The sequence below is a fragment of the Crotalus tigris genome, unplaced genomic scaffold, assembly GCF_016545835.1.
Source record: "Crotalus tigris isolate CLP2741 ecotype Arizona unplaced genomic scaffold, ASM1654583v1 scf7180000018184.2832721, whole genome shotgun sequence".
NCBI lineage: Eukaryota > Metazoa > Chordata > Lepidosauria > Squamata > Viperidae > Crotalus > Crotalus tigris.
Window position 1 is genome coordinate 2550911 of NW_024096871.1, and position 16591 is coordinate 2567501.

General features: G+C 38.7%; 1 protein-coding gene across 1 annotated transcript; it reads left to right on the forward strand.

Annotated features, from left to right (window-relative positions):
* The first annotated feature begins 302 nt into the window (after positions 1 to 302).
* LOC120310445 (uncharacterized protein K02A2.6-like) lies at positions 303 to 1274 on the forward strand. The gene has a single exon (XM_039348842.1). It carries the CDS (start codon positions 303 to 305, stop codon positions 1272 to 1274), a length of 972 nt encoding a protein of 323 aa, XP_039204776.1.
* Positions 1275 to 16591: the final 15317 nt, after the last annotated feature.

Here is a 16591-nt window from a genome sequence, read left to right on the forward strand (position 1 = left end):
TTTTGAGCCATTTAATGGCTGACGGGAGCCAAGCTCCCATAGCATAATATTCAAGGACACTTTCTCCTGTGGAAAGAAAGTATGCACAAATGATAAGGAAACATTAGCCATAGTAGCTGGAATAAAGAAATTCCATGATTTTCTTTATGGTTGCCCATTTACGGGCTTTACAGACCACAAGCCTCTTCTAGGTCTGTTTACTGCAAACAAGCAAACTCCTCAGATCCTTTCTCCACAGATGCTGAGGTGGTCAATCTTTATGGCAGCCTACAATTACAGGCTAGTCCAAGCCTGGCAAGGAAATGGGCCACGCTGATGCACTCAGCAGGTTGCCCTTGCCTAATTCAGAACCAGACCCCACACTTGCTGCACGCATCATGTCAATTCAGGATCTGCCAGAATCTCCCCTTCACGCAGGGGATGTGGCTGCTGAAACAGCCACTGACAAAACACTCAGTCGTGTTTTGAACTGGGTGCTATGGGGATGGCCAGGAATCAGTCCTAGGACAGAATTTCACAGCTTCATCAGAAGACAAGATGAGCTATCTGCATACAAGGGATGCATTCTATGGGGAAGTAGGGTTATAGTCCCACACACATTAAGAGCAAGAGTCTTAGAATCTCTGCATGAGGGACATCCTGGAATAGTCAGGATGAAGGCACTCATGAGAAGCTACCTGTGGTGGCCAGGGTTGGATAAGGATATAGAGGTTCAAATGAAAGGATGCCAGGTTTGCCAGCAGACCAGACCTGAAATGCCTCAAGCCTCAGTACATCTCTGGGAGACTACACAAACCGCCTGGTCTAGGATTCACATAGACTATGCAGAACCCTTTCAAGGACAGGTGTTCCTTATTGTAGTGGACAGTTACTCCAAGTGGCTTGAGGTAGCACTTGTCCCCACTATGACTACTAACAGGACCATCCAGGAACTGCGCAGAATCTTTGCCACATATGGCTTACCTGATGTAATTATATCAGATAATGGGGTACAATTTACTGCTGCTGAATTTCAGTTCTTCTTAAGGACTAACATGATTAGACATGCTACCTCTGCCCCCTTTCACCCGGCCTCTAATGGTCAAGTGGAAAGGATAGTCAGGAAAACTAAGGAAGAGCTTAAAAGAATAACAAAGAGCGATTGGCATTATAGATTGGCAGACTTTTTGCTCTGCCAACACACAACTCCATGCACTTCAATGGGCCATAGTCCAGCAGAACTGAGATGGGAATGTTGGCTGACTACAAAGTTGGACCGTCTCCATCTGGACTGAGTAGCAGTAGAGATGGCACAGCCTAAGCCCCCAAGGAACTTGCAAGTTGGCGACCGAGTTTGGGCAAGGAACTATGGACAAGGGGCACCGTGGGTGGTAGCTGTGGTTTGCAAGGTGTCAGGACCACTGTCATATGAAGTGGTCTTGGAAGATGGGCGCATTTTGCGCCACCACATCGACCAACTGCATCGGCGGCAGGCTAATCAGACCCTGGCTGCTGATCAAGAGGAGAGCCACGAGCTAACTGACAGCTGCAGCGCGTCTGTGTCTCCTGGGTCTGGCGAGACTCACAGAGACATGCAGGATGACTCAATCTTGGTTGAGTCACCACCGACTGGAGGAACCTTGCCCACAGAACAGAACTTGCTGGCGGAATTGTTTCCCAGTCTTTCCAGGACTGCTCTGCTCACAGACATGTGCACTGGTCTACCCGGTCAGACCAGCCAAAGAGAGATTGGTCTACTCAGCCCGATCAGTCAAAGAGAGACTGGTCTACCCAGCCTGATCAGTCAAAGAGACTCCATCCTACCCAAAGCTAGCGGGTTGAGGAGCCCTGGTCTACCCAGCCAGCCGAGGGTATACCGGGAACCTCCGGCAGAGATGCGGTGATCAGAGCGGTCGTGGAAGCCACCTGCCTATCTACAAGATTATATACATTTTCTGGATGTGTGATTTATCTAGGGGGAAGGGGTGTTATGTATTAGCCTAATTTCATAAGGACTGTTATAAAACGGTTAGTTAGATGTTCAATTCAAATCCTTAACTGTCTGTTGTATATATTGCAATCCTGTGTTTTAGGCGGGAATGTATGTTTTAAAATCATTGGCTGCTGCCTAGTGGTGGTCCGTATACATATGAGTCAAGCAGCTGCTAGAGCCGTGGATTGAATAAACAAGCTGTTACTTTCACTCCTGTGACTTCAATGCCTCACCATTCCCAGTACACAACACACAATCCTTTTGTTTTTATGGTTCGATAAGAGAATCTCTCTCAAACAAGGATCCAGTGGGTCATAGGTAGTCTAGTATAATCTAAATCATTTTCAAGTATCAGCTGAGAAAATGGAGACTATTTGCAGAAAAGTCTTATTAGGCAGTGGAGAATTTGCATACTCAGCTTATGAAGCATATTTTATACTTCGCTTTGAGTGAAAAGTACTCTAAACTATATAAATTGCTTAGTAGCTGCATATTGCAAAAAAGTAATGAACACAGAGTTCCTTTCAGGAAAGATCATTCAATGTTGCTGTAATGTCCGTTAAGAAATGCTTGAAAATTTCTGACACATTTTAGGGTTTCCTAACAAAATTTTAAAACATTTGGCCAGAGTAGATTTCCATAGTTACTTTATACCACTATGTGTCAAGCATCACATGCTTAGAACATATAACAGGTGTTCCACTTGTTCCCAATGGTTAAAAAAAAAACCTTTCGAGGTTGTGTTCAATTCCTGATATCTACAGGGACATGTCATATTTTTCCTTAACCACTAAAGAGTGCTTTGCAATTTTATTCATAAATCTGTATTTTTCTTGGCTGGTTTTATGTCAGGCAATCATGCTGTCCTTGCTTTGTCAAATGTAATCTGTTTTAGAATTACAATACTATGAAGAGATGCTGCTCGTACACATCGTACACATAAGCAAAGAAATTCAAGCTAGGAATTCTGAAAATGATTTGGGAAAAAATATAAGCTTCTGAAATCAACTAAATGATGAATTAACCACTAAAGTTACAATGGACAAGAAGAAACACCATGCTTCTCTCAAGAGCCTGGTATAAAGAAATTAATATCTTCTTTTTCAAAATGATATGCTATGCCTAGGATCAAAAGGACAATTTGTTCATATTTGTGCATATTTACAGATGTAGAACTGAACAGAAAACAAGCATCCAAATATATAGCATAATAACTGAAGTCAAGAACTGCAACTCTACAGGTCACAAAAACATGTGGTGTATTTAGTACCTTGTAATTCTCCTATTGCTAGGAATTGCATGTTTTGATCACAATATAAACACAACAAATACTATGCTTTGAAGTTAATGGTATGTCCAATAAACAGCAAGAAAGCTACTGCCATTGGGATGCCTCATAAACGGAAGTGTTGAACCTGCCAGATCCCTGAAGTAACTTTGCAAAATGTCTATTCCAGTTTTGTCCTAGCACCTTCAAGAAAGAAGATTCTACAATCTCCTTACCAAAAAGAGAATGTTTATGTACATATTCAACATACAAGAAAGAGAAAGGAATCAGGTTATGAGCTGCAAAGAAAACAAAACTCTAGTAAATTAGAAAGAAAAAACAAAGTTGGCCAGTTCCTATTTTTGTTCAGTTTTCTCCAAGAAGGAAAATACATGTTACTTCAAGACATTGTGAGAAACAAGATAGGGACCAAAATGGAAGCCTGAAATGTTAGAAACAAAGTCAGGTAAGATCTATATACTTTACTTTACAGGGTTGGATGAATTGTATCCTACAATTCTGAAGGAAGATGCTGGGGGATGCAGCTGAATTGTTATATACTTCATTTGAGAAATCCTGAAGAATTGGTGAGATATCAGATTATTATCCTTTTTTTTTCAAAGTGGGAGGGGAGAGAATCTAAGAAACTACAAACTAGCTCTATCAGTCTAGGAAAGATCAAGAGCAGATCACTAAGTGATAAGTCTGTAAACACCTTGAAAACAATGCGATAACTAGAAGAAGCATACATCTATTCAAATTCTTGTCAGACTAATATTGCCTTATTTTAAATCTAGTGATTTTTAATCAGTTATGGAAATGTTGTATCTTATACCTTATTTTAGTGAAACATACTGTGAAAAAAAATGTATTCGGATCTAGGAAACACATTTTAAGTAAGATTCAGAAAAACTGGGTTCAGTGAAAAAAAAAAAAGAAATTAAATCCTATGAAGAAAAACTACAGGAGCTGGATATTTTTAGCCTTGGGAAGAAGAGATATAGTGGAGAGGGGCTGGTGGAGAAAGACAGCAGTTCCCTTCAAATATCTGACAGAATATCACACAGAAAAAAAGTCAAGAGTTGATCTCTATCATTCTGAAGTGCACAGAATAATAGATTTACATTACAAGGAATCAGCTTCAACACTAGAAAAAAGACTTCTTAACAGTATGAACAGTTTGACAGTGGAATCAATTATCAAAAGAGATATGAATATTCTTTCAGTAGATATGTTCAGGCAGAGACTAGACAACCATCTGCTGGAGATGCTTTAATTTAGATTCCTGCACTGAACAGAGATTGGATCTGATGACCTAAATTGGCCTTTCCAATTCTATGATTCCCATGCTGAATTGCTCTTATGTTTAGGAAACAATTTCTAAAATCTAAATTATGAAGTAATTAAAACACAGGTCTTTATCTATTCCCGCTTCACCATGGCTTCAACATTTCTATATATTACAAGAGAAGGTACCAATAAAAGAGCAACAAACTCAAAACATAAGTAATTTCCCATTGAAGCCCTTAAAATTTCAGTACATGGTAATTTCTAGAGATTTGAAGAGAATCTTTTTATAGAAAAAACTAAGGTATAAAATACACCTGTTATATCTTCAGATTCCATTATTTACCATATGTTCTTCAAAGTTGAGTCTGAAAATAAGAACTTTCCTATTTACTTTCAAAAAGAATAAAGACTTCTCTCCTTTATAAGTTTTGGTTTTGTAAATTATTTTGGAACTATGCCAAACATAAATCTTTTGCTTTAGTACATTGCAAAATTATAGGAAACAAATACTCTTGTCTTAACCTTGGGCACTGGGGAATATCAGGGCTTTGGGTTAGAAGAGAAAGAAAAAAGAAAACCCAGAAGAAAGAATCAGCAAGCCACTTGTGTACTGTTGCCAAGAAAATTATATACACAACTCCATACAACACCAGGAATCAAGCATGACTTGAAAAAAAAAATCACGTAGTTAGGAAATCCCATGCTAAACTCTAAGGATTGTTTTTTCAGTATTTCCTTTCAGTATTAGTATTCTATTAGTTAGAGATAGGCAGTCTTTTGGTGGGAACTTCATTTATTATTTATGATTGCTTAGATCATTAGAATAGAATAGAATAGAATAGAATAGAATAGAATAGAATAGAATAGAATAGAATAGAATAGAATAGAATAGAATGGAGTGGAGTGGAGTGGAGTGGAGTGGAGTGGAGTGGAGTGGAGTGGAGTGGAGTGGAGTGGAGTGGAAGGAAAGGAAAGGAAAGGAGTGGAGTGGAGTGGAGTGGAAAGGAAAGGAATGGAATGGAATGGAATAGAATAGAATAGAATAGAATAGAATAGAATAGAATAGAATAGAATAGAATAGAATAGAATAGAATAGAATAGAATAGAATGGAGTGGAGTGGAGTGGAGTGGAGTGGAGTGGAGTGGAGTGGAGTGGAGTGGAGTGGAGTGGAGTGGAGTGGAGTGGAGTGGAGTGGAAAGGAAAGGAAAGGAGTGGAGTGGAGTGGAGTGGAAAGGAAAGGAATGGAATGGAATGGAATAGAATAGAATAGAATAGAATAGAATAGAATAGAATAGAATAGAATAGAATAGAATAGAATAGAATAGAATAGAATAGAAGGAGGTCTTCTAGTCCAGCTCCCTGCTCAAGCAGCAGAATCTAGCAGGGAATGAGATAATAACTTAGAGTGGTCCTGTATCAATAGGAAATGGATTTTCTTGGATTTTTACAGTTTTGAAGACAACAAAATGGTGGGAAACTGCCCTGATGAGCAATCATGGGAATATAATTTAGGGAGTTCCAAGAGTCACAATATTTTGGAGTGGGGCAGCTTGTGTCTTGTAACAAATTGTTGCCCTTCCTTATTCAATCCTATTACCATACATGGCTGATTTTCATCTGTTCCTTCTATTCTTGACTGTGTGAAAATTTTCTTTACTTTCTTCTTAATTTTCTATCAGTATTTGATTATACTCTCTTTGTAAGCTCTATAGCTAATAAGGTAGCCTTTTGAAAAATGGAGATATTTTGTTCATTTCTCTTTAAATCTTAGAATTGAAATTCAAGAGGAGATTTCTTTGGTCCTCCACATATGGATAATTCATATGGATAATGCAATTCCCAACATTTTCAATTAACCCAATTATAATGAAGACTACTGGGAATTATAGTTCAACATCATCTAGAACAGGGCTTTTCAACCGGTGGTATGTGTACCACCTGTAGTACATTAGCATGTGGTAGGTGGTATGAGGCCCTGCCCAGCCAAGTGTATTGGGGAAGGGAACAAACCAAAGCAGCATAGACTTGCCTTAAGGGATCCTCCAGAACTGCAGAGTGGCTGAGGCAAGGCAAAGGTCCCAGGATTGGCACTTCCGGCTCACCCGGAAGAGAAAGGAGGGGGGGCAGAGACAGGAGAGACTATAAAAGGAGGCAGTTTGGGCAGGAGATGAAGGGAGAAAAAAAGATGCAACCTTGGGAGGAGGCAGAGTCAGCTGTAGCTACACTGAAGGGAAAGTAGGAGGAGGATGGGAGGAGAGGAAAGATCAAGCAGGCCGGCCAGGAGCCAATCTACAACTTCTGTGGCAGCCCTCTGTGCTGGCAGCAATAAACAGGCAAGAAATGCAGTGGAGATGGGGTCACCCTCCACGAGGAATGAAGAAAGGCAGCATTGGCTGGACATGATACACAGAGGGAGGGAGGGAGGGAGAGAGAGAGATGGCAATGAGAAAGAGGGAGGTAGGAGCAGGAGGGAAAGAGGAGATGTTTAATGGCAGAAGCGAAGTGCTGTTTCAGGTGAACTACAAACCAGGAGAGTGGAAGGATTCTTATGTGCTTTTGTGACTTTGAAGTTCTGGGATTTATGCAACGCGGGCTTTGAGTTCTTAAAGAGTGTTTGGCAATTTCTATTTGGCTGATGATTGATGTCTCGTGTTAGATTCTTTTGCTCTGTTATTGTTAGCTGTAAATTTTGCTGCAAGGGATTTTGAAGTATTTTTCTCCTGAATGGATTTTGCCTGTAGCATTCCTTTACTTATGAATGGAGCCATTTGGGGAGGCTGCCTTAGCTGGCAGCCAGTATTTACTACATTTTTTTTTCTTCCTTACCTTAAGTGCCAGTTGCCAGCTCCTTAACTTTCCTTTCTAGCCAGTAGCTAATCCTTAAAGGGCAATGCACCTTTTTAAACTAGTTCACTCAGTGGCTTGTCTTTTCTGTCTCTGGAGGCTTTTCCTTGTTTGATAAATATATGGAAGAGGGAAAATATAGGGGGGGTCAAATTCTTCCTTCAGAAGGAGATGGGAATGAGAAAGAGGGAGACAAGGGAAGGAGGGAGGGAAGGAAGTCCCACCTTAGCACTTGTCCACCAGCAGCTCTGCCATTAACTTTGCTAGTCAAAAGTTTGCAAAGGGGGATCACATGACCCTGGGACACTGTAACTATCATAAATATGAATCAGTTGCCAAGCATCCAAATATAAATCACATGATCCTGGGGATGCTGCAATGATCATAAGTGTGAAAAATGGTCATGAATAATTTCAGTGCAATTGCAACTTTGAACAGGGGTTGTTGTTTTTTTTGGTCATCAAGATTTTGACACCTTGCTGTGTGGTACTCGAATATTGCCATATCCTAAAAGTGGTACAGTCTGTGAAAAGGTTGAAAAGCCCTGATCTAGAAGATAGCAGTATGGTTAGCAGCAAATAAAGTCCAATAAACCAAGCATTGGCTCAGGATCTGGGGGAGTTTACCTTCAAATTCTGACATATTATTGCCCCTGTCCCCAATGTCAACAGTAACTGGAAAATATTTTTACACCAGAACACAACATTTCAAGCTTTGACAGCCTCAGGTATGGGCCAGAAATGAAAAGAAGGCTGCCCCATAAAGAAGTGACCTTGGCTATAGTTAAGGGAACAAGTGAATGTGCCCATTGAAGCAGAGTTCCCCAACCCTTCCACCTTTGCAGACTGGGGGGGAAGAGGATGATTGCATGTGACCGCAGACAAGTACATGCACATGCAGCTCCATTTGCACAAACAGCGGATATGCATGCCCACTGATTGTGTAAGTAGAGATGCACATGTCTCAGCTCTCCCACCACTTCCATGGCCCAGTTCTAAATAGCTCAAGGCTCAGTATTGGACTGCAGCCAGGGTATTGGGGACCCCTGCATTAAGCATAGTCACAACAGAATTGTTCCTGATAGATGATGCTAGAGAAATATATATCTGCATTTCATCCATGTCCCTGTAGGTTTGGAGCACTTTTTGGAACACAATCTTAAGGCATAGAGCTAATTATTGTTACTGTTCATATGGAAATGTTAGCTTATATGATTTGTAATGGCAATTGGGGTTTGGGGTGCTATATGGAATTTTTAGCTGAAATTATGCTTCACTGCCCTGTCTGATGTTTTCCTCTTGGACAATTGCTATGAAAACATTTTCTTTTTCCATCAAGTTCTTATTTTATTTGCAAGTCTCAATGTGCTGTAGTTATTACTAACCAACTTTTATTATATTTTTTACAGGCTGTTTTCTGCCTGATATTGAAAGACCAGCCTGCCCTCTTCTGGTCAAATAAAATCAAAGCGATTTTGCAATAAAATAAGCTACAACGCTTCATTCATGATGAATTAAATATGTGAATCCCAATAAACAATTTATCTTTCCAAATAATATTTAATTTAAATAAGCAGGCATGTGTTTGCCTCTGATAACTGGGCAAAAGTATATTGTATATATACTTTTAAAGAAACAGCCCACAGAAAGAAAGGGGAAAAGTAGATAACTACAGAGAGAGACTTTATTATAACTGGTCGCAAATTCAGATATTTAGACTGGATTTGGCACTTTTGCCAATATATTAAGTTTTTCTCAAGGAGCTGAAATAGGCAGATATTGTTGTTAAGTGTATTGTCATAGAATAGAATAAAATATTTTATTTGCAGGTCTTATGTATTGTGTTTTTCTCTAATTCTTTTTCCTTTGTTCTCTCCAGATATTGCAGTGTCCACTACCCAGACTTTTTTCATATTTCTTATCAACATTTGTTAAGACACAACCAATGATATCTTTGAAAGAAAAGAGATATGGTTATATTAGAAAAATGATGAAAAAAGAAAGAAAACAACAAGGTCAAATGAATAGGAGAATGGCTTATAATTCTACCATTGAATGTACAAAATAGAACATATTTTGAATATCATTCAAAACTTACAGCACGAAAGCTGTTAATTGCATTGATATCAGCAGGCGTTACCTATGGCAGGAGAGAAAAATGAATTATTTGTTTATTTTGAGGTACTAAATGGCATTAAACCTGCCTTTTGTAATGCAATAGGTTTCTCAAAACATTCTGAAATTTTAAGAATAGAAGGGAAGGATATGCTAGGTTGAGAATCACCAGTTTTGAGTTCTTTTATTTATCTTTTACATTTAATTTACATAAATGATTTGGAGCTACATTGCTGAAATAATGGGAATATGTTATGAATGATGTATGAATGCAGTCTTAAACAAAAACATTGGAGAGGATGAACAACTGAACAAAGTCTATTTTTAGTAGGCATGCATTATAATACACTGCAAAAATACAGTGAAAAGGAAGTGCTTCCCTTATGCCTTCCTTTGCCAGTATTTATTTATTTTATTGCAAACAATTCAGCTGCCACATGGAGGGAAGAACATATTAGTGCTGGGCCTCTGTGTTTTGAATCAGATTATTACTTCATGGAGTGGCTCAATGTGTGAATTGTTTGGAGCAAATGGTATCATCCATAGCACTGCAGATAAAAATGTTTCATAGGAAAACAGTTGTCACATTCTCCCTGAACCAATAACAAGAACAGAACTCTTGTGGAGAAGTTTCACTCTGATTTTCAGCACAGACCTTTAAAGGAAGAATTAGCAGTCTTGCACTACCACTCAATTTATTTTCGCTAACTCAAATAGATAATTTCAGTATTTATGATGGTGACTCAAAGGGAGCTATAGCTGAATTCAACCAAAAAGCTTTCTACTGTTTGCCATTGCTGAATTAGAATAAGAGACATACAAATCTGTTGCTCCTATGATCAAAATGCAAATATCACTTAAATAAAAATTACTGAATTGTCTTAGAATAACTGGACACCTAGCCTTCAGAGAGCCCACTAAAGTCTGGAAGGCATTCAGGGCTTGAATATTGCAAGGTGTTTCTTTTTCAGAGAAGGCATAAAATTTGCCCATAGACTTCGTGCAACATATATTCAAACACACCAAATCCCATATAATTCCACTGCTATCCTAAAATGTATATTATGGGGAACCTGCATTCCTATCCAAATTTGATCAAATTCATGAATCAGTTTCAAAAACTTTTTAGAAGTGACAAATTCCAGCAAAACAATTTCTCACAAAAAGAAAAAAAAATAATCCTTTCTGTTAGAGAAAGGAAAAAAATTGAAGGAAAAAGTTGCCCCCCACATAGGAAACAGTAATTATATTGACTTATGACAGTGGTGGCGAACCTATGGCACGCATGCCAGAGGTGGCACTCGGAGCCCTCTCTGTGGGCACACGTGCCATTGCCCCAGCCTCGCCTCCCCCCACAACCCCCTCCTGACCAGCAGCTGCCCTGAGGAGTCACCCCTGAGAGTGGCCCACACAGAGCAGTGTAGCCAAGACATGGCAGCCAGGCAGTGTAAACAAGACTCTGTACTCACGCCCCATCGTGCACAGTTGATGCTACGGGGCGCGGGCAGAGGGCATGGTGCCATGGTGCTACTGGGCTGCCTGGGCGAACTGTGGTGGGCCCTGGAGGCAGTGAGTGGCCCTGCGGGCAGGCGGGATGGGGGACAGTGTGGGGGTGGAGCAGGGGCAGGGAGTGGAGCGGAGCCAGGCCAATGTTTGGGCACTTGGTCTCTAAAAGGTTTGCCATCACTGACTTATGACTTTAGTTCTGCCCACATTTGCTTTTTCCAACATATGATCTATTTGTAGATGTACAGTATATGCTGCTCAACAGAAATATGATTACACATTCATTGCATTAAAGGATATTGTCATAAATCACTCATCTGTATTAGTATTCAGTGGCCATGGAGAAAAGGCTGAGTATGATGGGTTTTCACAAGCATGTGCCATCATATACAGAGATTAGTTTTCAGCAATTATTGATATAGTGGGGTTTTTGCACAAGGACTAAAATGGAATCCTGCATGTGAAAGTGCATGCTTCTGATTGACTTGTGAGGTTTCTAAGTGTTTTGCAAGCAACCAGCAGCTGCTAAGACAGCCATATCAGCAGGGACAAATGAATCTGACCATTTAGTGAGAATCATCTATCAGTGGATTCAGGTTAGTCTTATAGATGCTGACAATACTTCCTCAAGCACTAGTGAAGTTGCAGGTGTTAAATCAATATTCTGTGCTATTCAGTAACATGATGCCCAAGAGGAATAATGTAAGTGGTCCTTTTTCCTGTTCCTCCTGGAGTGATTGCTTTAAGAAGGAATCTCTGGTAACATTTCAAGTTTGAAAGCTGTGAATAGCCACAAAAGTTCCTAAATCATTCAAATAGCCTCTTGAGTACAACATTGGAAGCTTTCTAAAGCTACACAAAATTACAGCAGCTCTTTGAAAAATCTAATACACTTAAATATATCAGTCTTTCAAGTACATCCTTTAAGCTTCTTGCTTTAATTCAACAAGGTTCAATTTAAGCAGCTAAAATAGGGGTAAAGAAATTCCAAGAGAGTTACATGTATCCTTCAACACCAAATGGCAACCATATCTTAAGTTCTGATTTCTTCTTTTCCCTATCATATCATTCTACATACCATGTTTTCCCCAAAATAAGACCCAACCGAAAAATAAGCCCTAGTGTGATTTTTCAGGAGGCTCGTAATATAAGCCCTACCCAAAAAATAAACCCGAGTTAAGATCGTCAGACAGATGGACGCATTTAGTACGTCTGTTGCAATACAAGATGGAAGTACTGAATTATAAAATAATATTATTAATATATAATATAAATATATTTATATAAATATAAATAAATAAAATTATTGGCATTAATACTTAAAATAAAAGATAATATAAATTGTAATTAAGTATTTATAAATACCCTAGCAGACATCTTTGGACAAGAGTAAAAGCCTATGTAAACTGGTGAACTTGAGACTTACTGCCAAATGACCAATAAGAGTAAAGACACAACACATGAATAACATGAACACTTGATAATGAATGTATGTGGGGTTTTTTAAATATATTTTATTGATTTTTTTAACATAAACACCTAAATATTTGTTAAACAGTGTGGTGTCTGCGTTTATATTTACAAAGTAATCACTAACAGTTAGTTTCTATATTCCAAAATCCACATAATAGCTTTGCTTGATTTTCTCTTTTTCCAATAATATTCTCTTTGCAATCTTAAATTAATACAATTCTTATTAATTTGATAGGTAACAATTAAATATAAAGATTTTTCTAAAATTTCTACCAATAATAATCACATCAATATCATGGTTCTTTTCTATCTGGTCATCTTGGTTGCCTCGTCATAAATCCTGCTTACAATTCTTATTTAAATTTATTTTTCCTACAATGTTCAAAACATTTCTACTTGTTAGAATTTTCCCAGAATTAATTACCTTAAAGTATTTAAATCTATTTTCATGTCTTAAAAAATAAGTAAGAAAAAGATACAAAAGAAAGACATAGAAAAAGAAAAGATGTGAGAGAGAAAAAGAAAAAAGGAGAAAAAAGAAGAAAATAATATACTACTTAAAATACCCTCTTGAATTAGTATACACTTATTTCCAATTTTTTTCTGTTCTCTTTACCCATAATTACATCCCATTATCTAATCTTTTAACTCTATTCAAAACATTTTCCCCATTTTTAGTTATCCACTGGAATTTTCTTAAAATCAATTACATTTAAATATCTAAAACATTTCCTTTATGTTGATCATCCCATACATTTTTATAGTTCTCATATCGAAGAACAAAAGAAAAAAAGAAAAGAAAAAATACTGTCTTACTTGGAGAGTTCATCCCTCTTAAACTAAAAATTTTCTATTTCTTCAGCCATATTCAAACAAGTGTTTAATTTTTGAATATTCCCTCTAATAGACCCCATCATCTAATTCCTCAATTTTCACTTTAGTCTTTCCATAATCTTGTAAATGTTGTTGTACATATAGTAGACAAATCAAACATCATCTCTTTGTAAAAAGATTTTGCCCTTTCATATTCAATGAAGATTTCTCTCATCATCCCTTGTCTCCGTTTCTTGTACTCCCAACAGCTCAGCAATCCATTTTGTCAAATCTTTTTCCTTATCCTCAAATTTACAAGTTATCTTTTCCATGTTCAATGTTTCTTGTAAGTCATTCTCCACTTGAGTCTCCACTAGCTTATATTCAGTTCTCTCAGTGGTGGGATTCAGCCAGTTCGCACCATTTCAGCAGAACCGGCAGCTGATTTTTTTGTTGCCCAGGCCCAGAATGGACTTCTGGAAGCAATATCCACAGAGAACCAGTTGTTCACATATTTGAATCCCACCACTGAGTTGTCTGCTTTACCTGAACTCTCTTTTTTTGTTTTCTGATCATTTGATTGTTGTGACGTTAAATTGAGAATGCATTCATTTAAATTTTCAAATTCATTTTTAATTTCCTCATGGTTTGAAGTTAATATCATTTGCATTGGTTGTAACAGAACATATATTTCCTCCTAGTAAGTATTTACTTTTTCTTGGTATGTTCTTTCTGCAGATCTCTGATGCTTCATAATGACCAAAAATCCTTTGTCTTCCAACCACTTTAAAGTCGCAATTTAAAAAATATTTATAATCCAGGAAGATCATTTTTTTCTAAGTTTTATAGTTCTCACTTTGTAGATAGTCCATAATGTTTTCTTTTCTTTTGTTACAGCTGCTCTTTGTTTAATCAAAGCCCTGAAGGTCATGACAACAGGCTTTTCTTTCTGGACTATATATTTAGCGCAGTATTTTCATCCACCACTAGATGTCAGTACCAGTCCATCTTTCAATTTTCTGAAATTTTTCCGTAAACTTAATTTGCCGCTTCCATTTAGAGGAGGGTGAAACAAAGCCACCTGCTCAGTTTTGGAGAATTTTAACTTCTGGGGTTTTTTCTTTTTTTCTCAGGAAATCAGTCAAGTAGAAGAGAGAAAAATCAATATTTTTACCCAGTGCTTTTTTTGTAAAAAAAAAAAAAAAAAAAAAGGTGCCAGAACTCTCACACATCATACAACCCGCCTTGCTTACCCTACAAGGTTCTACCCAAAAAAGGTACCAGAACTCTGTTCTGGGCATTCTATGACAAAAAAAGCCCTGTTCTTACCCAGTTCAGTCATGCTGTTTACAATCACACTTAGTTTAGTGCTTTTTGGCTTTGGCTGCATGTTGCTTCGACTAGATTCACGAATGACACTAGCCTTTCTTCTGTCAGTTTTTGGAGAGCTTTCCCCAGGCATCCAGATCAACCACCATATCTCCGGGATGGGCGGGGCTTCCCTCCTTCCTTGCCAACTCTCCGGGGTGGCTTTGGGCCCATTTAGGGTCCCCAAACAGAGAGAAATCAGCCGTAGGAATCGGATTGTCTCAATCCCTTGGCTGTCACAATAGCTGCACAGAAGCCTCGAATGGACATGTTTCATAATTCAATACATCATGTGATGTAGCAGATGTACATAATGCACTTGTGTGAAATAAAGAAACATTTTCTGAATTTTGGTGCCTACAATTTTTTGTTGCTTTTGTGTGGACCATCATTTTTAATTGTCAACATTTTTGTTGCCACTCCTGTCTCATAATTCTTCAATTAACACTTGATTTAGTGCATACATGTCAAACACAAGGCCTACAAGCCAACTCCGGCACACAATGGGCCCATATCTGGCCTGTGGGGCTGCCCTGGAGATAGCACAGAACCGGCCCCTACCACCCCGGCCCCAGGCCAACCCAGCCAGGTTCTCCCCAGGCATGGGCACAGAAGGAGGTGAGTGCGCAGGGGTCAATGGTGCTTCTTTAGGACAGGGGGACTCCATTCTTCCCATTCACCAAGGCCATTGCAAGTGGGACAGCAGGTGGGAGGCTCATTCCACATGTATCACAAAACTGGAAGATGAAGTTGGACGGTGGGGGCCAAGCGCGCAGAGGCTGAAGCATGGTGCCACCCATACCCCACTACCTGCCTTGCCTCACCTCACAGCAACAGCAATAGGTGGAGGCAGAAGCATGGGAGAGGCACATGATCTGGCCCGCTGGATGTGACATGTGGCCATGATTCATCATGGCCTTAAGCAAGCAAAAACAGATGGTGGGATAGAGTAAGGTGGGTGATCACGCAGTGTGTCTGGCAGGCTGCATCACATGCCTTCTCTCTGTGCCTCTGCATTTGCCTACTGCTTTGAGGGCTGGGCTGGCAGTTGCAGCATTCGGACTCACTTGTGCTGCACAGGCTCTGCAGGCCTCGCAACCCAAGTGTGCCAGTCAAGATCCCCACGTGCTTGCTGCCTCCTCTGCACACACCTGGTGAGGCATCCAACTAGGTTGGCCAGGGCAGTGGAGGCTGGTCCCTCACCATCTCTGGGGCAGCCCCATTGGCCAAATATGGGCCCATCTAGCCCACAGGTCTTGTTTTGACATTTCTGAAAACTATTTGGCTAGTTGCCCTATCTGCATCAGGCAAAAGGAGTTGTGAGAAGATGCTCATCCAAAACACTGTATTTCCTGAGCTTTATGGTAGCTATATCATAAAGGAAATCTCTATGAACTATATAACATAGCTACCATAAAGCTCGGGAAATACAGTGATTTGGATAATAACTGATCTTTTCTTAAAATAATAATATATACATATACATAAATAGTAAGAGAAGATAGAATAAAGATACAATTATTTTAGAAAGTAATTTATTAAATATTCTCTCTCTCTCTCTCTCTCTCTCTCTCTCTATATATATATATATATATGTATGTATGTATGTATGTATGTATATATGTATGTATGTATGTGTATATATATATATATATATATATATATATATATATATATATATATATATATATATATACAGATGCATATACATACACAAAAAAAATAAAAATACACAGAGAGAAGAGAGAAATTTCATGGAAGAAGACCGTACTCAAGAATACTGTCATACATGACTAGTCTATTAAATTGTTAGTTTATGTACGGTAGGTTCACTGCATTGAATAACATAAAAACAATTATGACAAATATCATTAGATTTGGTGTACAGGTCTATCAATGTTTGAGAGAAAAGCAGGAAAATAATGCAACTAGATTCATTGGGG